The 26,919-nt window shown below is 46.9% G+C and overlaps 1 protein-coding gene across 2 annotated transcripts in view; it reads right to left on the reverse strand.

Annotated features, from left to right (window-relative positions):
• akap12b (A kinase (PRKA) anchor protein 12b) overlaps nucleotides 1–26,919 on the reverse strand; it is a 64,440-nt gene that overhangs the window by 11,146 nt on the left and 26,375 nt on the right. Inside the window, exon 2 of one of the 2 annotated variants that reach the window (XM_021600762.2) lies at nucleotides 25,989–26,094. In XM_021600762.2, the coding sequence (XP_021456437.2) occupies nucleotides 25,989–26,094 (106 nt within the window). Of the gene's footprint in view, nucleotides 1–2,021; nucleotides 2,379–25,988; nucleotides 26,095–26,919 lie in introns of those variants that run through there. The other variant, XM_021600763.2, reaches the window with a different exon arrangement.

Genomic DNA, 26,919 nt, shown 5'->3' on the forward strand with positions numbered 1-26,919 from the left:
ACTGGTACCAGAGGAAAGTGAGGGCCCGGGGCTAGGAGTAGGCGGGGGTGAGTGTAGACGGGTGAGGAGAGAGACAATGGGGTGAGGGTAGAGGAGGAGAGAGAAAAGGGGGTGAGGGTAGAATGATGCCTGAGGGCCCAGTCAGAGGGTGTTACAGATCTCTGACACACTATCATAGTTTAAATGACTTATTATTTTAGCTAGCTGTGTGTGTGTATGTTAAGACTATGCACAGATTAAATTCCATGTAAATCTATCATTATTCCCTAGCGTCTCCAAAGAGATGTGAAATTTGATAGTCTCTGTTGTGGCTGTAGTAGATATCTGGCTCTTTGTGTGTAAATGGGGGTTGTTGGGATGCTTGGGGGCGTTTCCATCTCCACTCATGCTGGAGTGGCGGCTTTTGGGGGAGGTGGTGTCAGTTGGGTGGCGTCCTGCTATTCTATCCAGACAGTATTTGCAAACTTTGCCAAACAAACATATGCAAATCCCTGCTCTAATTACTGTAGTCTGCTGTGGGAAACAAAGTGAACAAAAAGAGTCAGTTAAACAGAGAGAACCCCCATGAAGTCTGGCCCAGCCTACCCCTCCCCTCCTCCATCTCTTCTCCTCTCTCCCCCACTATTATAGGTGTGGCTCCACTGTCTCGGAGGGCTTCTCTCCAGCCACTAGAGGTCACAATCAGCACTGGGGAGCAAACAACCGTTATCCAACCATTTGGCCTCTTCTATTATCTGATCCATCTAAAGACAACAGTTTATGACTATATATGAGCTCACACCCTAAGCATACAACCCAACTAATCCTATATAGTCCATTAGTTACACTTAGAAATAGAGAGCAGGCATATCACTATATAAGCACTGGTTATTTCTGGCATTCCCTATTCTGATGCAGAGAAAGCCAACTTCTACTCTCACACATAAAGCAGAGAATAGCAACCAAGCCCCTTTAAACTATCACTTTGAGTTACAAAGGTTATAGAATATCTCTCTCTCTCTCTCTCTCGCTGCATAATCAATCCCATACGTCCCCTACCCTTCCCACCCCTCCCTACCCATTCTCAGTGGCCAAGCAGTATCACCCCACTGGGAGAAGAGATCCATTTTAAAGTAATTGAAATACTTACCAAGAATGAGGGTGTGCAGGGCTGGGACTCTAAGAACCAGATGAGACCTTGGCTTAAAACTGTCTTTGAAACATTTGAACATAAATATAATCAAATAATTATACCTGGCAGTTGTCGAAGTGCGAAATTGCTGTTTCATGGTGGAAGCTACTAGGCAGTTGTAATGATCTATGGAATGTATACATTAGGAGGTTCAGGGAAGAAGGGCTGGCAGAGCTAGAGTATCGTATACCATGACTGGTCTTGGCTACAACTGTAGTAGAGTTACATCAGCGAGAGGGGAAGACGCTCTCTAAGAATTACCCACAGCCCAGTCACCAATCTGAAACAGATACCAATCTAACGTCATGAGAGATAAGTGGATATACCCAACGTATCTGAGTGAGCCAGGTTCACCAAGTATTTGCATACTTCCAAAGCACACAATGTTGGGAAAAAAAAATATACAAACTCAACAATGGTGCTTTTTTTTAATCCAAAACATAAGAGTTGAAATCAAAGTCTGGGACCATGTAGTTAGTTAAAGAGACCAGGCGAGGACAGCCTCAACCCACAATACCAACCACACCCTCAAGACAGCAATGCCCCTGGCTACACTTGGTCGCCTAAGGAGAAACTAGGGTTTAACCCCTTCATGTTATGCTAATTACATTACTAAATAACTATCTGGAAGGGATTGTAAAACGTTATACCACTACTTAAAGAGCATGGAGTCTCCCTAATAGAAACTAAAAAGATAATTAAAGTTACTCAGTCATCATCATATCTGTCAATTGGGATGAAAGTTCACGTTACATCAAATTAAAGTAAGTTAAACAACATTATGCTCAACTTCTCAATGACATTTGACACAGTGAGATCATAACTGAACAGGAAATATGTTTAATCTTACCTGTGAGAGTTATCGTTCCAAGCATTTGTAAAACTTCTTTTATAATTATTTTTACAAAAATAGTAAATAAAAAATACTCTTTAAGAACTGCGGTTGTAAAAAAAAAACGTTGACGTTTATCTCTCTTTCTTTCTCTCACGCACAGTAAAGTCTGTGGGGTTTAAGTTTCTAACACGGTTCCCTCCTAAGTCTGGGGGCAGGAGCAGTCTCTCTTCTCTAGAGCGTCTCTGTTAGTCTGAAGGTAGAAGCTAGAGCTACACACACATTTCAACAGATGCTCCTGACCGACACACATGTCATGTAAGGACCACCCCCATCTCCCCTTCCTCCCCCTTGCTCTCTTTTCTTCAGCTGTTCTGAATGATTTAGCCTTTTCCTCCTCTCTCCTCCCCTGTCTCCCTTCAGCGCCCATCCAGAATGACAGTGCTTGTCATGTGATCTTTCAGGGAAGCGTCCCCCCCCCCAACCTCTCTTCTCTCCCCCGTTACACCCCCCTCCTCCCCACCTCATTGTGTGTGTTAAGACCCCATGCAGCCTGGAAGTCCTGCTTAGGTAAGGAGTGTAAGGGGAGAGGGGTATAGGGGAGTGTAGCTCTGGGTAATGCCTTATTAAAGACAGATCTTTTGGGGAGGGGGTCTTTCTACAACACCCCTCACCCCTTTCTTCCCCATTCAGTCTCTCCCCTTGCACCCTTAATACACAGTTCCCCCAGACTTTAGAAAAGCAAATGGAAATGCGTCTGAGGCCCCTCTCTTTTCACTCCCTCCCTTCCTCTGGAGAGTCGACATCTCACTGCTCAATATCTATGTCACCAGTCATGAAGGAATGTTGACAGAGTCATGCCGCTAAGGCAGTTCAGAGGCCTCAAACTCTTTGGAGTTCCTTGCGAAAGCAGGTTACTATATTAGCAATGGAAGTAAGTCGTATGGAGTCAATGAGCCTTAACAACAACTTAAAGACACCAGCACCACAAATATACGTCATTACTGATCCACACACTTCCAAACAATGACCATGAATGCAGTCCATTTGAGGTTGTTTCAGCCAGTTTGTTTAGAGGAACTAAATCATTCGGGAGGTGGACCACAAGTTGCTGCCTGTCCCTATGAATGTTAATGGCCCATTCTCATTAAAGGCAAATAGGCAACGCAGAGTAGACCATCTAATTCAGCTTTTGTCTGTGGGTTTGTGTGGACACTTTGAGGAATGCTGCTAATTCTTCAGGTAAATACCGCATATCAGATTCCTCAAACCTCTACATTGACCTGGCGAAATGTGTGAATTCCATGTGGAATGTTCCCAAATGGGAGTTAACGTCTCTAATCAAGTAGTGTCTGGATCGAACACACACACACACACACACACACATACACACACACACACACACACACACACACACACACACACACACACACACACACACACACACACACACACACACACACACACACACACACACACACACCCTTCATAAGCAATAATTAGCCAGAAACTAACAATAAAACAATCAATATTAAATATAAAATCTAACAATCAACATTAAATCAAGTATTGCTGTGTGATTTATTAGTGAGTGTATACTTTGAACTCAAAATCAGAGGCCCCACCCTTTTCTAATGCTACAAATAAGATGGTTAAGAGCAGTAAATCCAAACACTACATCCACAGACCCGACCTCAGACGTATCAGAGGAACAGAAAAGTTGTTGCGGTGCCAGTACACACAGGGTCAAGTAGAAGACAGTGAAAAAGTCCAACTCAATTCAGATTTTTTTTCGCATCGTTCAACACTTCCTGTTAGTCATTCACTTGAGAAAGAAATTAAATGAAGGAGAGAAATGGTTCCCATCCGAGATGAGAGGAACGCCGCAGGGAGGAGGGGGACACTGACCCTATCACAGATCTTTCTCTATTTCGGAGAGGTACAGGGATTGCCTTTCTCAGTGAAAATAGCCTGAAGCCTGACTACTGTAACAATTTTCTTATAGTACTTTAACTGAAGTACAAGAGCAAACGTGTCCTGAATAGATGTTATATAAAAGTCATTGTGTCATTTTTTTTACACAATCATAAACATACTTGCTAATGTAGTTAAAGAGGAGTCTCTCAATGAATGAGGTTACCATTGAGTAACTAGAGTTTACACACAGCTATACCCACGGTTATTAAATCGGTGGTGCCAACATTCATTCACCACGAATGTGGCTGTGATGACACACCACTGTGGCCCTCAGTTATTACAGTGACTAAGTAGAAAGTGTGTATGTCTGTCAACACCCTGCTGTACTGTATTACTACGGTATGATAGTGGTGTTAATATGCTGAGTGGACAGTGAGTCAGGGAGAGAGGAATGTTACTATGTGTGATGATGAGAAGAATACCTCGGGTGGGGCGGCTCGTCCTCTACCTCTTTCCTTTCCCCCGGTACGGACCGGTACTTCCGCTCTTTGTGTGAGTCACCATCACCATCACATTCCTCGACTTCCATACATACTCAACCACTCACACAATCACGCATAGATGAATTGGATAGAGTTTAGTGTAATATAGTGTAGAATAAAGAATCCATTCAATGACATTCCATAGCATAGCCATTTTATTATGTTGTCTAGATGACTGAGTTGTTTGGAGTAGGAAGATGAAAACACGAAGCCTGTGGGTTTAGCCCTCCTCAGAATGACGATATGTGTTGTGTTTACTGGGCAAAAGCGTCAATATAATGACCATATCATTACAATAAGCCTATGAAATGTTCATAGCATTGCTACAACAAATCACATGAAATACTAGTTATATAACTACTGTTGAAGCAATGGCATGTAATTGCTGAGCCGTAGATCACCAGAACATAGATATTTTGGCTCCACCAGGGCTGATACCAGTGACAACCCATGTGGTGTCTCTCTTGTGTGTTTTGTCCTATATTTTAATGACATGTTTTATTTTTAATCCCGGCCCCTGTCCCCACAGGAGGCCTTTTGGAAAGGCCATCATTATAAATATAAACTTGTTATTAACCGACTTGCCTAGTTAAATAAAGGTTAAATAATAAATAAACAAGCAGGTCTTAAATTCCTCCTCCAGTCTCCTTTTCACATCATGTAACACCTGGTTTACTTAACAAAGGTACATCTCAATAGGTGGTACAGGTCAGACAAGACATGGCACAAGTAGGGGGGGGGTGTTCCTCTTTTGTTCTCTATTGCTACTCTATTGTTCCTCAAGCAAGGGGGAGACTGATGACATCACATTTGACAATCAGACCAACTCCTTGACTGCCCTACTCCGCAGTTGTGTCTAAAAAACACTATTTTGCGTAAAACATATATATTTTGACCCTTTAGTGTGTGTACTTTACTGTAATTATACTTGGAATATCGCTTTTCAACAGTCAATTTTGTTTTTTAAATGACTGGAGGACATCATGAAGTTAATGGTGAAATGTTGAGGTAGGGACTTTAACACAAGAGGGTGGGGAGATGGGGTTGGGTGGAGAGAGGCTTAGAGCCATACAGTGTTACATCACGGCAGGGTCGCCACACCCCTTCTTTCTACTCTACTAATTCCTGGAGCCGGACCGGGAGGATGATGTTGAAATAATTGGAGGAAAAGGAAATGAGGGCTGTGTGAACGTATCTGCCCCAGATCTGAGAAGCTGATTCTCTCTGCAGTCTACATCACCTCCTTTCCTCTTCTCTTTTATCTTTCTGTATCTACTTTTAACACACGGTGTCTTTCCTGTATCTAGATCTATCCATCTCACTCAAGTGTTCTTTAATCCATCTCTTCTTTCCTCTTTTTCTCTCCCCCTCTCCTCCCCTTTGTGTGTGAGCCAGGGGGACGGATAACAATGCCGAACAGGAAACCCAGTCGATCCTTGACATCACCTCTTCCTTTTCCACTGCCTGTTTCCTCGAGTCACAATTCTCCGCTCTACACATTCTGTCCCATAACCCTGACGCCATCTCACTTCTGGTAACAATCGAGAGTGACTGCATGTGTACTGTATGTGTGGGTTATGGGAAAAAGGGTGTGACACAGCTGTCCCATGAGCTATACTCTGTCACGGTAATGACGTCTTGATTTTGGGGCATATCAGAACCATCTTCTCGCCTTGTTTAGCAGTGAACAATAGTTTGGTTCATTGGAACAGTCGAAGCTCAACTTCTTTGCAGAGATGGATGGAGGGAGTTGGTACCATACAATCAAACAGGCAAGCAGGGTTGGGTTTTCTCCAGCATTATGACATCATCAGACACAACTCTAAGCAATCTGACAGTCTCAGGACTTGACTTACTGGACGTATTCAGTTGAACTCCTAGTTGACAGTCTCAGGAGTATTCATAACTACTTATGCCTGACTATGCATCTATTGAAGTTTCTTTAAAAAATGTGTGTACTTTTAACCCTTTTTTTCGTGATATCTAAGAGGTAGTTACAGTCTTGTCCCATCGCTGCAACTCCCGTACGGACTCGGGAGAGGCGAAGGTCGAGGGCCATGCGTCCTCCGAAACACGACCCAGCCAAGCCACACTGCTTCTTGACACACTGCTCTCTTAACCCAGAAGCTGGCACCAATGTGTCAGAGGAAACACTGTAAAGCTGGCGACCGTAGTCAGCGTGCATGCACCCAGCCCGCCACAAGGAGTCACTAGAGCTCGATGGGACAAGGATATCCCGGCTCGCCAAACTCTCCCCTAACCTCTGACAAAGCTGGGCCAGTTGTGCGCCACCTCATGGGCCTCCCGGTTGCAGCCACTCGGGAGGCTCTCTATTGAACTTTCTCTGTAACGATAAGACATCTGGGCTCGGTCAACATACTTTCATTGTAATGAATCATCTCCAATTGACCTCCCTGTTACAGAATTAGCAGTACATTGTACAACTGACTCCAGAGAACCGGTGTCCTCCATAATAAAAGGTTTCTAAGAATCAGTCTTTAAATCAAGCTTTAGAAAATAATGCTAAATCCAATGGTTGAGATCAATGGACCTGTTATGCTTGACTTGGATTGTATTTCACTAAGCAAAATTCCACTCAACAAGTTAGTCTTACTAATAAGTTAGTCTTACTAAATAAGTTAGTCTTACTAAATAAGTTAGTCTTACTAAACAAGTTAGTCTTACTAAACAAGTTAGTCTTACTAAATAAGTTAGTCTTACTAAATAAGTTAGTCTTACTAAATAAGTTAGTCTTACTAAACAAGTTAGTCTTACTAAACAAGTTAGTCTTACTAAATAAGTTAGTCTTACTAAACAAGTTAGTCTTACTAAACAAGTTAGTCTTACTAAATAAGTTAGTCTTACTAAACAAGTTAGTCTTACTAAACAAGTTAGTCTTACTAAATAAGTTAGTCTTACTAAACAAGTTAGTCTTACTAAATAAGTTAGTCTTACTAAACAAGTTAGTATTACTAAATAAGTTAGTCTTACTAAATAAGTTAGTATTACTAAATAAGTTAGTCTTACTAAACAAGTTAGTCTTACTAAATAAGTTAGTCTTACTAAACAAGTTAGTCTTACTAAACAAGTTAGTCTTACTAAATAAGTTAGTCTTACTAAATAAGTTAGTCTTACTAAACAAGTTAGTCTTACTAAATAAGTTAGTCTTACTAAATAAGTTAGTCTTACTAAATAAGTTAGTCTTACTAAATAAATTAGTCTTACTAAACAAGTTAGTCTTACTAAATAAGTTAGTCTTACTAAATAAGTTAGTCTTACTAAATAAGTTAGTCTTACTAAATAAGTTAGCAACTCTGTTCGCGACTCAGTTGGATGTTTTGATGTATAGAAATACAGTGGGGCAAAAAAGTATTTAGTCAGCCACCTATTGTGCAAGTTCTCCCACTTAAAAAGATGAGAGAGGCCGGTAATTTTCATCATAGGTACACTTCAACTATGACAGACAAAATGAGAAAAAAAATCCAGAAAATCACATTGGATTATTTTTTATGAATTTATTTGCAAATGATGGTGGAAAATAAGTGTTTTCCCTTTTTGCCCCACTGTATACTGTGTGTGTTAAAGTTGTGTTTCTGTTCATATTGAACATTGTTAAGTATATATCCCACCCAGACCGGTAGAACATGTGAAGAGGCCAGGGGTTTATGGGGTGTGGTGGGGTGGTCCTTTGCCCAGTCCCAAATCTCTTTCAGACACCCTGAAAGTGCTCCATTCCTGGATGAAAAGAGAACCATTCTCCATCTCCTTTCTGACATCTCTCTCTTTGGGCACTTTACCATTCTCACTCTACTGTCTGCTTTCTGTGCCCGAGTTAGTGATTGAGAGAGGGAGGTAAGAGCAAGAGAAGGGGGAGGTTAGAGGGAAAGAGGGGGAGGTAAGAGCAAGAGAAGGGGAGGTTAGAGGGAGATAGGGGGAGGTTAGAGGGAGAGAAGGGGAGGTTAGAGGGAGATAGGGGGAGGTAAGAGTAAGAGAAGGGGAGGTTAGAGGGAAAGAGGGGGAGGTAAGAGCAAGAGAAGGGGAGGTTAGAGGGAGATAGGGGGAGGTAAGAGTAAGAGAAGGGGAGGTTAGAGGGAAAGAGGGGGAGGTAAGAGCAAGAGAAGGGGAGGTTAGAGGGAAAGAGGGGGAGGTTAGAGGGAGAGAGAGGGAGGTTAGAGGGAGAGAGAGGGAGGTTAGAGGGAGAGGGAGGGAGGTAAGAGCAAGAGAAGGGGGAGGTTAGAGGGAAAGAGGGGGAGGTAAGAGCAAGAGAAGGAGAGGTTAGAGGGAGATAGGGGGAGGTAAGAGTAAGAGAAGGGGAGGTTAGAGGGAAAGAGGGGGAGGTAAGAGCAAGAGAAGGGGAGGTTAGAGGGAAAGAGGGGGAGGTTAGAGGGAGAGAGGGGGAGGTTAGAGGGAGAGAGAGGGAGGTTAGAGGGAGAGAGAGGGAGGTTAGAGGGAGAGGGAGGGAGGTAAGAGCAAGAGAAGGGGAGGTTAGAGGGAAAGAGGGGGAGGTAAGAGTAAGAGAAGGGGAGGTTAGAGGGAAAGAGGGGGAGGTAAGAGCAAGAGAAGGAAAGGTTAGAGGGAAAGAGGGGGAGGTTAGAGGGAGAGAGGGGGAGGTTAGAGGGAGAGAGAGGGAGGTTAGAGGGAGAGAGAGGGAGGTTAGAGGGAGAGGGAGGTAAGAGCAAGAGAAGGGGAGGTTAGAGGGAAAGAGGGGGAGGTAAGAGCAAGAGAAGGGGAGGTTAGAGGGAAAGAGGGGGAGGTTAGAGGGAGAGAGAGGGAGGTAAGAGCAAGAGAAGGGGAGGTTAGAGGGAAAGAGGGGGAGGTAAGAGCAAGAGAAGGGGAGGTTAGAGGGAGATAGGGGGAGGTTAGAGGGAGAGAAGGGGAGGTTAGAGGGAGAGTGAGGGAGGTAAGAGCAAGAGAAGGGGAGGTTAGAGGGAAAGAGGGGGAGGTAAGAGCAAGAGAAGGGGAGGTTAGAGGGAAAGAGGGGGAGGTTAGAGGGAGATAGGGGGAGGTTAGAGGGAGAGAAGGGGAGGTTAGAGGGAGAGTGAGGGAGGTAAGAGCAAGAGAAGGGGAGGTTAGAGGGAGAGAGGGGGAGGTAAGAGTAAGAGAAGGGGAGGTTAGAGGGAAAGAGGGGGAGGTAAGAGCAAGAGAAGGGGAGGTTAGAGGGAAAGAGGGGGAGGTTAGAGGGAGAGAGGGGGAGGTTAGAGGGAGAGAGAGGGAAGTTAGAGGGAGAGAGAGGGAGGTTAGAGGGAGAGGGAGGGAGGTAAGAGCAAGAGAAGGGGAGGTTAGAGGGAAAGAGGGGGAGGTAAGAGCAAGAGAAGGGGAGGTTAGAGGGAAAGAGGGGGAGGTTAGAGGGAGAGAGAGGGAGGTTAGAGGGAAAGAGAGGGAGGTTAGAGGGAGAGAGGGGGAGGTTAGAGGGAGAGAGAGGGAGGTTAGAGGGAGAGAGGGGGAGGTTAAATGGAGAGAGGGGGAGGAGAGAGGGGGAGGTTAGAGGGAGAGAGGGGGAGGTTAGAGGGAGAGAGGGGGAGATTAGATGGAGAGAGGGGAGGTTAGACGGAGAGACAACAAGGTTAGGGGGAGAGAGGGGGAGGTTAGAGGGAGAGAGGGGGAGGTTAGAGGGAGAGAGGGGGAGATTAGAGGGAGAGAGGGGGGTTAGAGGGAGAGACAACGAGGTTAGGGGGAGAGAGGGGGAGGAGAGAGGGAGAGAGGGGGAGGTTAGAGGGAGAGAGGGGGAGGTTAGAGGGAAAGAAGGGGAGGTAAGAGCAAGAGAAGGGGAGGTTAGAGGGAAAGAGGGGGAGGTTAGAGGGAGAGAGGGGGAGGTTAGAGGGAGAGAGAGGGAGGTTAGAGGGAGAGAGAGGGAGATTAGAGGGAGAGGGAGGGAGGTAAGAGCAAGAGAAGGGGAGGTTAGAGGGAAAGAGGGGGAGGTTAGAGGGAGAGAGAGGGAGGTTAGAGGGAAAGAGAGGGAGGTTAGAGGGAGAGAGGGGGAGGTTAGAGAGAGAGAGAGGGAGGTTAGAGGGAGAGAGGGGGAGGTTAGAGGGAGAGAGAGGGGGAGGAGAGAGGGGGAGGTTAGAGGGAGAGAGGGGGAGATTAGAGGGAGAGAGGGGAGGTTAGACGGAGAGACAACGAGGTTAGGGGGAGAGAGGGGGAGGTTAGAGGGAGAGAGGGGGAGGTTAGAGGGATAGACAACGAGGTTAGGGGGAGAGAGGGGGAGGAGAGAGGGAGAGAGGGGGAGGTTAGAGGGAGAGAGGGGGAGGTTAGAGGGAGAGAGAGGGAGGTTAGAGGGAGAGAGGGGGAGGTTAGAGGGAGTGAGGCAGAGTTTATAGGGAGAAAAGGGGAGGTTATAGGGAGAGAGGGGGGTTAGAGGGAGAGAGGGGGAGGTTAGAGGGAGGGGGAGGTTAGAGGGAGAGAGGTGGAGGTTAGAGGGAGAGGGGGAGGTTAGAGGGAGAGAGAGGGGGGTTAGAGGGAGAGACAACGAGGTTAGGGGGAGAGAGGGGGAGGAGAGAGGGAGAGAGGGGGAGGTTAGAGGGAGAAAGGGGGAGGTTAGAGGGAGAGAGAGGGGGGTTAGAGGGAGAGAGGCGGAGGAGAGAGGGAGAGAGGGGGAGGTTATAGGGAGAGAGGGGGAGGTTAGAGGGAGAGAGAGGGGGGTTAGAGGGAGAGAGGGGAGGGAGAGAGGGGGAGGTTAGAGGGAGTGAGAGGGAGTTTATAGGGAGAAACGGGGAGGTTATAGGGAGAGAGCGGGGTTAGAGGGAGAAAGGGGGAGGTTAGAGGGAGGGGGAGGTTAGAGGGAGAGAGGTGGAGGTTAGAGGAAGAGAGTGGGAGGTTAGGGGGAGATGGGGGGGCTTATAGGGAGAGAGGGGGAGGTTAGAGGGAGAGAGGGAGAGGTTAGAGGGAGAGAGGGGGAATTAGAGGGAGAGACGGTGAGGTTAGGGGGAGAGAGGGAGAGGTTAGAGGGAGAGAGAGGGAGGTTAGAGGGAGAGAGAGGGAGGTTAGAGGGAGAGGGAGGGAGGTAAGAGCAAGAGAAGGGGAGGTTAGAGGGAAAGAGGGGAAGGTAAGAGCAAGAGAAGGGGAGGTTAGAGGGAAAGAGGGGGAGGTTAGAGGGAGAGAGAGGGAGGTTAGAGGGAAAGAGAGGGAGGTAAGAGCAAGAGAAGGGGAGGTTAGAGGGAAAGAGGGGGAGGTTAGAGGGAGAGAGGGGGAGGTTAGAGGGAGAGAGAAGGAGGTTAGAGGGAGAGAGAGGGAGGTTAGAGGGAGAGGGAGGGAGGTAAGAGCAAGAGAAGGGGAGGTTAAAGGGAAAGAGGGGAAGGTAAGAGCAAGAGAAGGGGAGGTTAGAGGGAAAGAGGGGGAGGTTAGAGGGAGAGAGAGGGAGGTTAGAGGGAAAGAGAGGGAGGTTAGAGGGAGAGAGGGGGAGGTGAGAGGGACAGAGAGGGAGGTTAGAGGGAGAGAGGGGGAGGTTAGAGGGAGAGAGGGGGAGGAGAGAGAGGGAGGTTAGAGGGAGAGAGGGGGAGATTAGAGGGAGAGAGGGGAGGTTAGACGGAGAGACAACGAGGTTAGGGGGAGAGAGGGGGAGGTTAGAGGGAGAGAGGGGGAGGTTAGAGGGATAGAGGGGGAGATTAGAGGGAGAGAGGGGGGTTAGAGGGAGAGACAACGAGGTTAGGGGGAGAGAGGGGGAGGAGAGAGGGAGAGAGGGGGAGGTTAGAGGGAGAGAGGGGGAGGTTAGAGGGAGAGAGAGGGAGGTTAGAGGGAGAGAGGGGGAGGTTAGAGGGAGTGAGGCAGAGTTTATAGGGAGAAAAGGGGAGGTTATAGGGAGAGAGGGGGGTTAGAGGGAGAGAGGGGGAGGTTAGAGGGAGGGGGAGGTTAGAGGGAGAGAGGTGGAGGTTAGAGGGAGAGGGGGAGGTTAGAGGGAGAGAGAGGGGGGTTAGAGGGAGAGACAACGAGGTTAGGGGGAGAGAGGGGGAGGAGAGAGGGAGAGAGGGGGAGGTTAGAGGGAGAAAGGGGGAGGTTAGAGGGAGAGAGAGGGGGGTTAGAGGGAGAGAGGCGGAGGAGAGAGGGAGAGAGGGGGAGGTTATAGGGAGAGAGGGGGAGGTTAGAGGGAGAGAGAGGGGGGTTAGAGGGAGAGAGGGGAGGGAGAGAGGGGGAGGTTAGAGGGAGTGAGAGGGAGTTTATAGGGAGAAACGGGGAGGTTATAGGGAGAGAGCGGGGTTAGAGGGAGAGAGGGGGAGGTTAGAGGGAGGGGGAGGTTAGAGGGAGAGAGGTGGAGGTTAGAGGAAGAGAGTGGGAGGTTAGGGGGAGATGGGGGGGCTTGTAGGGAGAGAGGGGGAGGTTAGAGGGAGAGAGCGAGAGGTTAGAGGGAGAGAGGGGGAGGTTAGAGGGAGAGAGAGGGAGGTTAGAGGGAGAGAGGGGGAGGTTAGAGGGAGTGAGGCAGAGTTTATAGGGAGAAAAGGGGAGGTTATATGGAGAGAGGGGGGTTAGAGGGAGAGAGGGGGAGGTTAGAGGGAGGGGGAGGTTAGAGGGAGAGAGGTGGAGGTTAGAGGGAGAGGGGGAGGTTAGAGGGAGAGAGAGGGGGGTTAGAGGGAGAGACAACGAGGTTAGGGGGAGAGAGGGGGAGGAGAGAGGGAGAGAGGGGGAGGTTAGAGGGAGAAAGGGGGAGGTTAGAGGGAGAGAGAGGGGGGTTAGAGGGAGAGAGGCGGAGGAGAGAGGGAGAGAGGGGGAGGTTATAGGGAGAGAGGGGGAGGTTAGAGGGAGAGAGAGGGGGGTTAGAGGGAGAGAGGGGAGGGAGAGAGGGGGAGGTTAGAGGGAGTGAGAGGGAGTTTATAGTGCGAAACGGGGAGGTTATAGGGAGAGAGCGGGGTTAGAGGGAGAGAGGGGGAGGTTAGAGGGAGGGGGAGGTTAGAGGGAGAGAGGTGGAGGTTAGAGGAAGAGAGTGGGAGGTTAGGGGGAGATGGGGGGGCTTGTAGGGAGAGAGGGGGAGGTTAGAGGGAGAGGTTAGGGGGAGAGAGGGGGAATTAGAGGGAGAGACGGTGAGGTTAGGGGGAGAGAGGGAGAGGTTAGAGGGAGAGAGTGGGAGGTTAGGGGGAGATGGGGGGGATTATAGGGAGAGAGGGGGAGGTTAGGTAGGTACCTACTACCCTCTTTAGCGCCTTGTGGTCAGGTGCCTTGCAGTTGCCGTACCAAGCGCTGATGCAGCCAGTCAAGATGCTCTCAATGGTGCAGCTGTAGAACTTTATAAGGATCTGAGGGTCTATGCCAAATCTTTTCAGCCTCCTGAGGGAGAAGAGGCGCTGTCGTGCCCTCTTCACAGTTGTGTGGGTGTGTGGGGACCATGTTAATTACTTAGTGATGTGGACACCGAGGAACTTGAAACTCTCGACCCGCTCCAGTACAGTCCCGTCGATGTGGATGGGGGCGTGCTAGCCCCTCCGTTTCCTGTAGTCCACGATCAGCTCCTTTGCCTTGCTGACGTTGAGGAAGAGGTTGTTGTATTGGCATCGCACTGCCAGGTCTCTGACCTCCTCCCTTTAGGCTGCCTCGTCTTCGTCGGTGATCAGTCCTACCACCGCCGTGTTTTCAGCACACTTAATGATGGTGTTGGAGTTGTGCTTGGCCACGCAGTAGAGGGTGAACGGGGAGTACAACTGGGGACTAAACACACACCCCTGAGGCCCCCCCCCCCCCCCCCCCCCCCCCCCCCGTGTTGATGGTCAGCGTGGCGGATGTATTGTTGCCTACCCTCACAGCCTGGGGGTGGCCTGTCAGTTAAATCAGATTCTTGATATGCCACATCTGTCAGGTGGATGGATTATCTTGGCAAAGGAGAAATGCTCACTAACAGGGATGCAAACATTTTTCACAAATAATATTTTTGTGACTATGGAACATTCCAAAATCATGGGCATTAATATGGACTTGGTCCCCCCTTTGCTGCTATAACAGCCTCCACTCTTCTAGGAAGGCTTTCCACTAGATGTTGGAACATTGCTGCTATAACAGCCTCCACTCTTCTGGGAAGGCTTTCCACTAGATGTTGGAACATTGCTGCTATAACAGCCTCCACTCTTCTAGGAAGGCTTTCCACTAGATGTTGGAACATTGCTGCTATAACAGCCTCCACTCTTCTAGGAAGGCTTTCCACTAGATGTTGGAACATTGCTGCTATAACAGCCTCCACTCTTCTAGGAAGGCTTTCCACTAGATGTTGGAACATTGCTGCTATAACAGCCTCCACTCTTCTGGGAAGGCTTTCCACTAGATGTTGGAACATTGCTGCTATAACAGCCTCCACTCTTCTGGGAAGGCTTTCCACTAGATGTTGGAACATTGCTGCTATAACAGCCTCCACTCTTCTAGGAAGGCTTTCCACTAGATGTTGGAACATTGCTGCTATAACAGCCTCCACTCTTCTGGGAAGGCTTTCCACTAGATGTTGGAACATTGCTGCTATAACAGCCTCCACTCTTCTGGGAAGGCTTTCCACTAGATGTTGGAACATTGCTGCTATAACAGCCTCCACTCTTCTGGGAAGGCTTTCCACTAGATGTTGGAACATTGCTGCGGGGACTTTCTTCCATTCAGCCACAAAAGCATCAGTGATGTTGGGCGATTAGGCCTGCTCGCAGTCAGCGATCCAATTCATGGCTCTGTGCAGGCCAGTCAAATTCTTCCACGCCGATCTCGACTGGAGAGAGTTTGCTGCACTGAAAGTAAAGGGGCTGAATAATTTTGCACGCCCAATTTTTCAGTTTTTGATTTGTTAAAAAAGTTTTAAATATCCAATAAATGTCGTTCCACTTCATGATTGTGTCCCACTTGTTGTTGATTCTTCACAAAAAAATACAGTTTTATATCTTTATGTTTGAAGCCTGAAATGTGGCAAAAGGTCGCAAAGTTCAAGGGGGCTGAATACTTTCGCAAGGCACTGTACATACACCTTAGCCAAATACATTTAAACTCAGTTTTTCACAATTTCTGACATTTAATCAGGGTCAGTTAGGATCACCACTTTATTTTAAGAATGTGAAATGTCAGAATAATAGTAGAGAGAATAATTTATTTCAGCTTTTATTTCTTTCATCACATTCCCAGTGGGTCAGAAGTTTACATACACTCGATTAGTATTTGGTAGCATTGCCTTTAAATTGTTTTACTTGGGTCAAACGTTTTGGGTAGCCTTCCACAAGCTTCCCACAATAAGTTGGGTGAAATTTGGCCCATTCCTCCTGGCAGAGCTGCTGTAACTGAGTCAGGTTTGTAGGCCTCCTTGGTCGCACACACTTTTTCAGTTCTGCCCACACATTTTCTGTAGGATTGAGGTCAGGGCTTTGTGATGGCCACTCCAATACCTTGACTTTGTTGTCCTTAAGCCATTTTGTCACAACGTTGGAAGTATGCACCCCTTTTTCCTCCAAACATAACGATGGTCATTATGGCCAAACAGTTTTATTTTTGTTTCATCAGACCAGAGGACATTTCTCCAAAAAGTACGATCTTTGTCCCCATGTGGAGTTGCAAACCGTAGTCTGGCTTTTTTATGACGGTTTTGGAGCAGTGGCTTCTTCCTTGCTGAGCGGCCTTTCAGGTTATGTCGATATAGGACTCGTTTTACTGTGGATATAGATACTTTGTACCTGTTTCCTCCAGAATCTTCACAAGGTCCTTTGCTGTTGTTCTGGGATTGATTTGCACTTTTCACACAAAAGTACGTTCATCTCTAGGAGACAGAACGCGTCTCTTTCCTGAGCGGTATGGCGGCTACGTGGTCCCATGGTGTTTATACTTGCGTACTATTATTTGTACAGATGAACGTGGTACCTTCAGGCATTTGGAAATTGCTCTCAAGGATGAACCAGACTTGTGGAGGTCTACAATGTTTCTTTTCTGAGGTCTTGGCTGATTTCTTTTGATTTTCCCATGATGTCAAACAAAGAGGCACTGAGTTTGAAGGTAGGCCTTGAAATACATCCACAGGTACACCACCAATTGACTCAAATTATGTCACACCCTGACCATAGTTTGATTTGTATGTTTCTATGTTTTGTTTGGTCAGGGTGTGATCTGAGTGGGCATTCTATGTTGTGTATCTAGTTTGTCTGTTTCTGTGTTTGGCCTGATATGGTTCTCAATCAGAGGCAGGTGTTAGTCATTGTCTCTGATTAGGAACCATATTTAGGTAGCCTGTTTGGTGTTGGGTTTTGTGGGTGATTGTTTCCTGTGTCAGTGTTTGTACCACACGGGACTGGTTTCGGGTTTTCACATTTATTATTTTGTAGTTTGTTCATGTATAGTTTTTCTTATTAAAAAACCATGAACTTCAACCACGCTGCGTATTGGTCCGCCTCTCCTTCGACGGAAGAATCCCGTTACAGAATCACCCACCACAACAGGACCAAGCGGCGTGGTAACAGGCAGCGGCAGCAGGAGCAGTGCGAGGAGTACTGGACATGGGAGGATGAGTTGGATGGAAAAGGACCCTGGGCACAGCCTGGAGAATATCGCCGCCCCAAAGAAGAGCTGGAGGCGGTGAAAGCGGAGAGGCGCTGGTATGAGGAGGCAGCACGGCGGCGTGGATGGAAGCCCGAGAGTCAGCCCCAAAAATGTATTGGGGGTGGCACACAGGAAGTGTGGCGAAGCCAGGTAGGAGACCTGCGCCAACTTCCTGTGTTTACCGGGGGGCTGGAGAGACCGGGCAGGCACCGTGTTATGCTGTGAAGCGCACGGTGTCCCCAGTGCGGGTGCATAGCCCGGTGCGGTACTTACCAGCTCCGCGTATCGGCCGGGCTAGAGTGGGCATCGAGCCAAGTGCCATGAAGCCGGCTCTACGCATCTGGTCTCCAGTGCGTCTCCTTGGGCCGGCTTACATGGCACCAGCCTTGCGCACGGTGTCCCCGGTTCGCCTGCATTGCCCAGTGTGGGCTATTCCACCTCGCGGCACTGGCAGGGCGACCGGGAGCATTCAACCAGGTAAGGTTGGGCAGGCTCGGTGCTCAAGAGCTCCAGTGCGCCTGCACGGTCCGGTCTATCCGGTACCACCTCCACGCACCAGCCCTCCAGCCCCCACAAATTACTTGTGTCATGCACAAAGTAGATGTCCTAACCGACTTACCAAAACTATAGTTTGTTAACAAGAAATGTGTTGAGTGGTTGAAAAACGAGTTTTAATGACTCCAATCTAAGTGTATGTAAACTTCCGACTTCAACTGCATATTCATGTCTTCGTTAAGCCATGACTCTGAGAAACATAGGATATCATAGTTTTTCAGGTCCTGTTGACAGGATAGTCTTGAACGGAGCTCCTCCAGTTTGTTCTCCTGTGACTACACGATCGTCAACAGAACAGACTGCAATGGCGGTGTATTTGTTCGCTGACATAGTCTTGTCAAAATGCCGCTCGCCTGCCTCTCTTTCGCAGCCTCTTCCTCTTTCGAGTCCCGGATATCCGGGCCTGAACTGGAGTAAGCAGATCGTCCAGAGAAGAAATGTTAATCCAAAATTCGAGGTTAGTGAACGTTGTTCTGATGTCCAGAAGCTGTTTTCTGTCATAGGAAATGATGTCGGAGACATTATGTTTAAAAAAGCTGTAAGATCTGCGTAACAAAGCACAAAAAATAGCCGAACTGGACAGGAGCCTGTAAGCTGCTATCCAATGAACACCATCTTAAATCAGCTTAGGGCTAGAGAGGGTGGGTAGATAGGCTGCCCTGATGATGGGACAGATGAGAGAGGAGTGGTTTGGGAGACGATGAAGGGCTGGGGGGGTCTGAGAATAACTGGGGGGCCAATAGCCACAAGTGATGACTTCACTATATCTTAAAATGTCTATCTAGAGGTCTCCAATGGATTTAAGCACACCGTCACATTCCAAAAGATTCTTCCTCTCTTTACATGCCCTTACCTTGCCGCCCACGGAATCCAGGCGTGGGTCTCTATATCTAAGCACTCTAGAACTGCCTTAATGTTGCTGGACCCCAGGAAGAGTAGCTGCTGCCTTTGGGATTCTTAATAAATACTAATACAAATGTTATGTGACAAATGACTGTGTAAAATGTACTGTGTAGATAAAGGGGTAATTCAGTTAAAGTCTGATGATCTCTGGGGACTTAAGAGCTGAAATGTTTGAACCCTGTATTCCTCACAGCTTCCTTTGAGCTCACTGGCTTTCTGTAGTAAGTCATCTTCATAACGGACATCTGTGAATACAGTGTTTGTACATATAATAGCACACAAACCAACACTGAATACTCATCCAAAATCATGCGTGCAAACAGATGTTGGTGGAACAAAAGCCACTTAACAGAAAATTCTCACAAAAATGAGTTCCATCAATTGGAAAATAAGTGAAACAAACTGGCAAAATAACAACAGGAAAAGGCTGGAGGCTGGCTTGCATGATTGCTGCTGTGTTAGCTAGTCGTAGTGTACAGGGAGTTTGGAGGGAGCAGGGGTTGTATTGGCAGAGGAGAAGCATTGCTAAAGCAAGGGCCGAGGGGAGAGGTCCCTTCCAGATGGGTGATGGAACGTTCTGGCAACGCTACTAACGTCCGTCCCACAGCACAGCAGCCGTTCCAGGCCATGCCTGACTGAGTCAATCCAGCTTGGAGGGGAACTACAGTTACACACTCAGCACAACACACACACACATACACACACACACACATACACACACACATACACACACACACACACACACACACACACACACACACACACACACACACACACACACACACACACACACACACACACACACACACTCGCAGTGCATACAACAAAACACACAGTGCGTACAACACACACATGCTAAGGCACACACACACACACACACACACACACACACACACACACACACACACACACACACACACACACACACACACACACACACACACACACACACACACACACACACACACACACACACACAAGCAGTGCATACAACAAAACACACAGTGCGTACAACACACACATGCCAAGGCACACACACACACACACACACACGCACACATACACTGCCTGAAATTCCTGTACAAAGAGCACCCCTCCGACCCCCAGAATACTTCATATGTCCTCTTTAGCACAATGCCAGCCACCTGGGAGGAGAAGGTTTGACTCTGTCCAGTGAATTAGTCAGGCTTGATGTCATCCTCTGGGCCCTCACACAGACATCACACACTCTCACACACACACACTCTCACACACACACACACACACACTCTCACACAAACACACACACACACACCAGACACCCACTGTTCCCATGTATTACTGGGATTTATCAGTAAATGTTAAAATATGTCACACTTTCATAATAGGGTATCAACTTTAGCTTCGCTTTCTCTGTTTTCTGTCCTTTTGTCTCCCTCTTTTTCCCCTATTTTCTCTCTCTCTCTCTCTGTCTCTCTCTCTCTCTCTCTGTCTCTGTCTCTCTCTCTTTCTCTCTCTCTGTCTCTCTCTGTCTCTCTCTCTCTGTCTCTCTATCTCTCTCTCTCTGTCTCTCTCTCTGTCTCTGTCTCTCTGTCTCTCTCTCTGTCTCTCTCTCTGTCTTTCTCTCTCTCTCTCTCTCTCTGTCTTTCTCTCTCTCTCTCTCTCTCTCTCTCTCTCTCTCTCTCTCTCTCTCTCTCTCTCTCTCTCTCTCTCTCTCTCTCTCTCTCTCTCTCTCTCTATGGGACAAACAATGATTCATAACTCGGGACCCACCCATGATACCGTTGTGTGGTGTGTAGGGGTGTGGCGGATTTGTCCCTCTCTCTCCTTCTTCCCTCGTCTCTCTGTCTCTCTTTCTCTCTCTATCTCTCTCTTTCTCTCCTAGAGAGCTATTTTGGCCTAGTCCTCCATAGCTCCATGTAATATTTACTTAGTTCCTTTCTCCGTAATCCTCTGAGGTAAATGTTGTGTCACAAAACCAGGACTCTACAAATGTAGAGTTTGTCTTTCCTCTGAGACTTGAAAGTGTAAGGGACTTGAGAGAGGTTGCAAGCAGTCACAGTGACCACTGACTAGTTTGAGCTGGGTTTCAACTGTCTCTGTCATGATCCGTTTTGGGGTAGGTAACTCCACAACGTCAGTGTGTGGGTACAAGAGATATGCTAACAAAAGCATCACTTCATATTTTCTTGGTGCTGGTCAATAAATTGGTATGAGCTGGTATGTGTAATTATGGTTTGTGCTGGTCTATACTAGTTTGGATGTGTGCTGCTGGTCTGTATTAGGCTGCTCCGATTACATTGTAAATAGCCTGGTCAGACAGAGTGTGTGGGGTATGTAAAGAGTAGAGTCGGTCTCCTATGATGTGACGTGTGGAGCTGGGGTGTCTCTCTCTGATGTTGTGTTATCAGAGGAATGCCTGCTTCTGTTTCCCTCAAACCTTCTGCTATTTTATCAGCTCCTGGTGAAGGCCTCCCTCCCTCCCTCCCTTTCTCTAGACTAGGTAGCAGCTTTTGTGTAAGACAGGAAAAATAGAGGATCGATTAAATAACAAGCAAAGAATTGATACACTGCTAGTCCTACCACAGAGACGACAGACTATTCTCTCCTGCTACCACAGAGACGACAGACTATTCTCTCCTGCTACCACAGAGACGACAGACTATTCTCTCCTGCTACCACAGAGACGACAGACTATCCTCTCCTACTACCACAGAGACGACAGACTATCCTCTCCTGCTACCACAGAGACGACAGACTATCCTCTCCTGCTACCACAGAGACGACAGACTATCCTCTCCTGCTACCACAGAGACGACAGACTATCCTCTCCTGCTACCACAGAGACGACAGACTATCCTCTCCTGCTACCACAGAGACGACAGACTATCCTCTCCTGCTACCACAGAGACGACAGACTATTCTCTCCTGCTACCACAGAGACGACAGACTATCCTCTCCTGCTACCACAGAGACGACAGACTATCCTCTCCTGCTACCACAGAGACGACAGACTATCCTCTCCTGCTACCACAGAGACGACAGACTATCCTCTCCTGCTACCACAGAGACGACAGACTATCCTCTCCTGCTACCACAGAGACGACAGACTATCCTCTCCTGCTACCACAGAGACGACAGACTATCCTCTCCTGCTACCACAGAGACTACAGACTATCCTCTCCTGCTACCACAGAGTAAACATTCAGACTTCAAAGGTTCGCCCTCCCGCCTGGTGCAGTACAGCAGATAAACCCACATATATCTATGTATCGTTACAAGCAGAGCTATCTATTACACTTCTCACATAGGATTTACGGTAGGTTGCCTGTTAAAAGAAATTGGGCAATGTTTACATGAGCCCTTTTCAAGCAGGCTGAATTTGACCACATTCTTGCGGGCATAAGCCTTTTATACCTTCTGTGCACATGATGGCAAGTTAAAGAGTGGGGTACATGTGTGTCGATGTGGGTGGGCAGCTACTTAAGTAAATTCATTGAATATACACCATCACAAAGAAATACATGTTTTATTTGTTTAGGCAGGTCCTAAGAAACATTATAAGACTAATCAAATGTATTTTCAAAAGAACAGAATAAAATATTTTGAGTTGAATTATGTTAGGCTACTGGTCTGCGCAGCCTAGGCTATATGGCTGCTCCATGCAAATGAAATATAGTTAGTTATTTTGTTCATTAAACAGACAAGACCCACATTTCCCTGCCCTGATCACAGTCAACACACACATACAGTATTTTAAGAATACACTGAAATATATTACAGAATAAAATATAAATGATATTTTCCCCACACAACTTGAGTGAGACTGCTGTCGTAGTGCCTAGAAATGAGCCAACTAGACTAAAGTTGGTCCTGAACAGCGCTCAACATTCCACCCGCCTGACTGTGACCAAATTTCCAAATGGAGATTCAGTGAAAACAAGGATCTGACATTGATTGATTTATCAAGACGAGTTTCCACATACAAAGCAACGCGATGGCACTGTGCCAATCAAAACTGTCCGATAATTATCATGTAGTTGACAACAAACCGGTACGCTATTGCCTCAAATAACTTTGGGAGTGTCAGTAAGCAATCATTTGATACATGCCTTTAATTATATTAGCCTACTTCATTTAAATATTTCCGTCATTCAGTGATAATCATTTCCACAGGAAATATCTCCGGATCCATCCAGATGAGGTTAAGAAAACAGTGCATAGTGGTGGGCTATGCAAAGTAATGCTGCCAAGTGATATGCCTGGCAAAGTTTAGAACTACCGTGATACCATGATGATGGTAACAGCCTGTAACAGGCGCTGCCTTGCAACCATCAACAGCTTAAGAGCGTAGTGCGCGCCGATACCGCCTCTGCATTATGGCTACGTTTCATACTAAACCGCGGGCAGAACTTCACCGCATTCATGACTGCCTCAGTTAGTGGAAATAAAAGTACACGCTTTGTTGTGAGCAATACCTTTTAGATATAAGAAAAGGTGGCAAAAAGTTGGAGCCATGGTCAAGTTGGCAGCAAAACGTCTTGGTACAGTGCCTTGCGAAAGTATTTGGCCCCCTTGAACTTTGCGACCTTTTGCCACATTTCAGGCTTCAAACATAAAGATATAAAACTGTATTTTTTTGTGAAGAATCAACAACAAGTGGGACACAATCATGAAGTGGAACGACATTTATTGGATATTTCAAACTTTTTTAACAAATCAAAAACTGAAAAATTGGGCGTGCAAAATTATTCAGCCCCTTTACTTTCAGTGCAGCAAACTCTCTCCAGACGTTCAGTGAGGATCTCTGAATGATCCAATGTTGACCTAAATGACTAATGATGATGAATACAATCCACCTGTTTGTAATCAAGTCTCCGTATAAATGCACCTGCACTGTGATAGTCTCAGAGGTCCGTTAAAAGCGCAGAGAGCATCATGAAGAACAAGGAACACACCAGGCAGGTCCGAGATACTGTTGTGAAGAAGTTTAAAGCCGGATTTGGATACAAAAAGATTTCCCAAGCTTTAAACATCCCAAGGAGCACTGTGCAAGCGATAATATTGAAATGGAAGGAGTATCAGACCACTGCAAATCTACCAAGACCTGGCCGTCCCTCTAAACTTTCAGCTCATACAAGGAGAAGACTGATCAGAGATGCAGCCAAGAGGCCCATGATCACTCTGGATGAACTGCAGAGATCTACAGCTGAGGTGGGAGACTCTGTCCATAGGACAACAATCAGTCGTATATTGCACAAATCTGGCCTTTATGGAAGAGTGGCAAGAAGAAAGCCATTTCTTAAAGATATCCATAAAAAGTGTTGTTTAAAGTTTGCCACAAGCCACCTGGGAGACACACCAAACATGTGGAAGAAGGTGCTCTGGTCAGATGAAACCAAAATTGAACTTTTTGGCAACAATGCAAAACTTTATGTTTGGCGTAAAAGCAACACAGCTGAACACACCATCCCCACTGTCAAACATGGTGGTGGCAGCATCATGGTTTGGGCCTGCTTTTCTTCAGCAGGGACAGGGAAGATGGTTCAAATTGATGGGAAGATGGATGGAGCCAAATACAGGACCATTCTGGAAGAAAACCTGATGGAGTCTGCAAAAGACCTGAGACTGGGACGGAGATTTGTCTTCCAACAAGACAATGATCCAAAACATAAAGCAAAATCTACAATGGAATGGTTCAAAAATAAACATATCCAGGTGTTAGAATGGCCAAGTCAAAGTCCAGACCTGAATCCAATCGAGAATCTGTGGAAAGAACTGAAAACTGCTGTTCACAAATGCTCTCCATCCAACCTCACTGAGCTCGAGCTGTTTTGCAAAAAATGTCAGTCTCTCGATGTGCAAAACTGATAGAGACATACCCCAAGCGACTTACAGCTGTAATCACAGCAAAAGGTGGCGCTACAAAGTATTAACTTAAGGGGGCTGAATAATTTTGCACGCCCAATTTTTCAGTTTTTGATTTGTTAAAAAAGTTTGAAATATCCAATAAATGTCGTTCCACTTCATGATTGTGTCCCACTTGTTGTTGATTCTTCACAAAAAAATACAGTTTTATATCTTTATGTTTGAAGCCTGAAATGTGGCAAAAGGTCGCAAAGTTCAAGGGGGCCGAATACTTTCGCAAGGCACTGTATATCACTACATACAGGAGGTGGGCCTGAAGGGCCACAGGCTGTATCATTTCAGCCAAATGTTTTGAAGCAGGGGTGTCAAACTCATTTTGCCCCAGGGGATTCGTCCGGTCTTCAACGAGGTCGAGAGGACGGAGGATTTGTTTGTCTAATTCCTAGCAGTCAATTCTAGATTTTTCCCCCAAACCAGATCCGGCCCACAGGCCGTATGTTTGACAGTCTTGTTTAAGAGGATTCCTTCAATCTTCATCATGGTTGAAGACACATTTGATATATCCTTATTACTTATGAGAAAACCTATCAAAGTAACTTCAGAAAATGTATATTTTCCATCGTGAATGCTTTCACCTCAACCCTCCTCATTTCCACAGGACTATCTACAGAATTAAATCAGATTTCAGTACATTCATATAGGATAGGGCTCAGCTCATCAAATCATTCTCTACGTACATACCATATCTCTCTGTTCTGAGGGGTATTCGGTTACTCGATAAACGTACAGAATCGCTTCATTAAATAGGTTATTAAACAGGCTTTTTGACGGTGTGGTATGTGACATATCTGTCTGTTTAAAGTAGTATAGAGTTACTCCTTCCCCTGGCTGAACAGAGTTATTAAACGGTGCCGAGCCAGGTCACGGCCTGCTAAATATTTAGGTTGGGAAGCCGTGCTCCTGCAGCCCTCCCAGATAGAGGGAGACCACGAAGGAACCTTAAAGTAAATAAACAAACACACACAGAGGGAGACGGCGAACCAGAGCAGGATGGCGGAAAGTTCAGGCTTGTTTCCATGACAACGCTGGGAAAATTAATCTGATATCATAGGAAAAACATGGCCCCCAACCCAATGATGTTGGGTCAGTTACTGATTATCTAGATTTTTTAAAATGTATTATGCATTCCGCACTCCTGTATGTCTCCTCCCTATCTTCCAGATGCCGACCACAGAAACTCAGCTTTAAGAGCGAGGAATTCTACCTGGCTTTAGTTTTAAGACCCCAAAGACAAATTACTGTTAGGCTACTTTAAGTGGATAGGCATGTCTGCACACAGTCTTACATTGGATTACCTAGAACAACTCCTCGGAGCCTCCATGCAGTCCAGATGTGTGTTGCGTATGTTGGATATGTGAGTGTGTGAGCAACCTGTTACAATAGGAGACTGCGTAGGTGTCCCTTCAGTGTTGACAGAGAGATTAGTGAAGGATCAAGAGGCTCTCAGGAGGACATAGCTGTAGGGCCAGAGGCTGAACATGGGTGGCAGGTTGCTTTTGTGTCAGTCAGGGGCCATACCACACATTCTCCCTCACACGCACACACACACACACACGCACACACGCACCCACACACACACGCACCCCCACACATCTGCACATCGAAAGCACACAGACACTCCATACATAAACATTAGTTCACAGACAAACACCCATTCACATAGATATATAGTGAATATACAACTCTCTCTTACCTTCCTCTGTTAGCGTGTTGTCCTCTGAGTGGCCATGGAGCTCTGTCTGCTCGTCTACCTTCCCAATCAAACTGGAGATGGAGATCTGTCCATTCGTCTGCTGGAGCTGATGAGGAGAGAGAGTGCATGAGAGAGAGAGAGAGAGAGAGAGAGAGAGTGCATGAGAGAGAGAGAGTGCATGAGAGAGAGTGAGAGAGACAGAGAAACAGAGAGAGAGTGACAGACAGACAGAAAGAGAGAGTGACAGACAGTCAGAGAGAGAGAGGGAGAGAGACAGAGAGAGAGATAGAGAGAGTGACAGACAGACAGAGAGAGACAGAGAGAGAGAGAGTGACAGACAGACAGAGAGAGACAGAGAGAGAGAGAGTGACAGACAGACAGAGAGAGACAGAGAGAGAGAGACAGACAGACAGACAGACAGACAGACAGACAGACAGACAGACAGACAGACAGACAGACAGACAGACAGACAGACAGGAAACACAGCACTGTTAGATAGCTCCAACAATAATACACTATAGCAGAGATACTAATCAGTAACAAAACACAGTCTCCCACACTATTCAATCCATTCATTGTCATGTCAAGACAGCAGCCAAACCATAAAAAGGGGTTTCCTCCATTCAACTAATGGCACATCATGTCAAATTCATAACAGAGTAGCTACAGTACACACCTTCCCACATCTGTTTCATGCTTCCACGCTAACAAGATACACGAGCAGACAGACACGCTTTCTCTTTCTGCCCTCATCACGGCATCAGAGTCCCAACAGATCTTTGGCAGCAGGCTGGTGCTAGGGTTGGGGCTGGTGCTGGGGTTGGGGCTGGTGCTGGGGTTGGTGCTAGGGTTGGGGCTGGTGCTGGGGTTGGTGCTAGGGTTGGGGCTGGGGCTGGTGCTGGGGCTGGTGCTAGGGTTGGGGCTGGTGTTG

The sequence above is a fragment of the Oncorhynchus mykiss genome, chromosome 4, assembly GCF_013265735.2.
Source record: "Oncorhynchus mykiss isolate Arlee chromosome 4, USDA_OmykA_1.1, whole genome shotgun sequence".
Taxonomy (NCBI): Eukaryota; Metazoa; Chordata; class Actinopteri; order Salmoniformes; family Salmonidae; genus Oncorhynchus; species Oncorhynchus mykiss.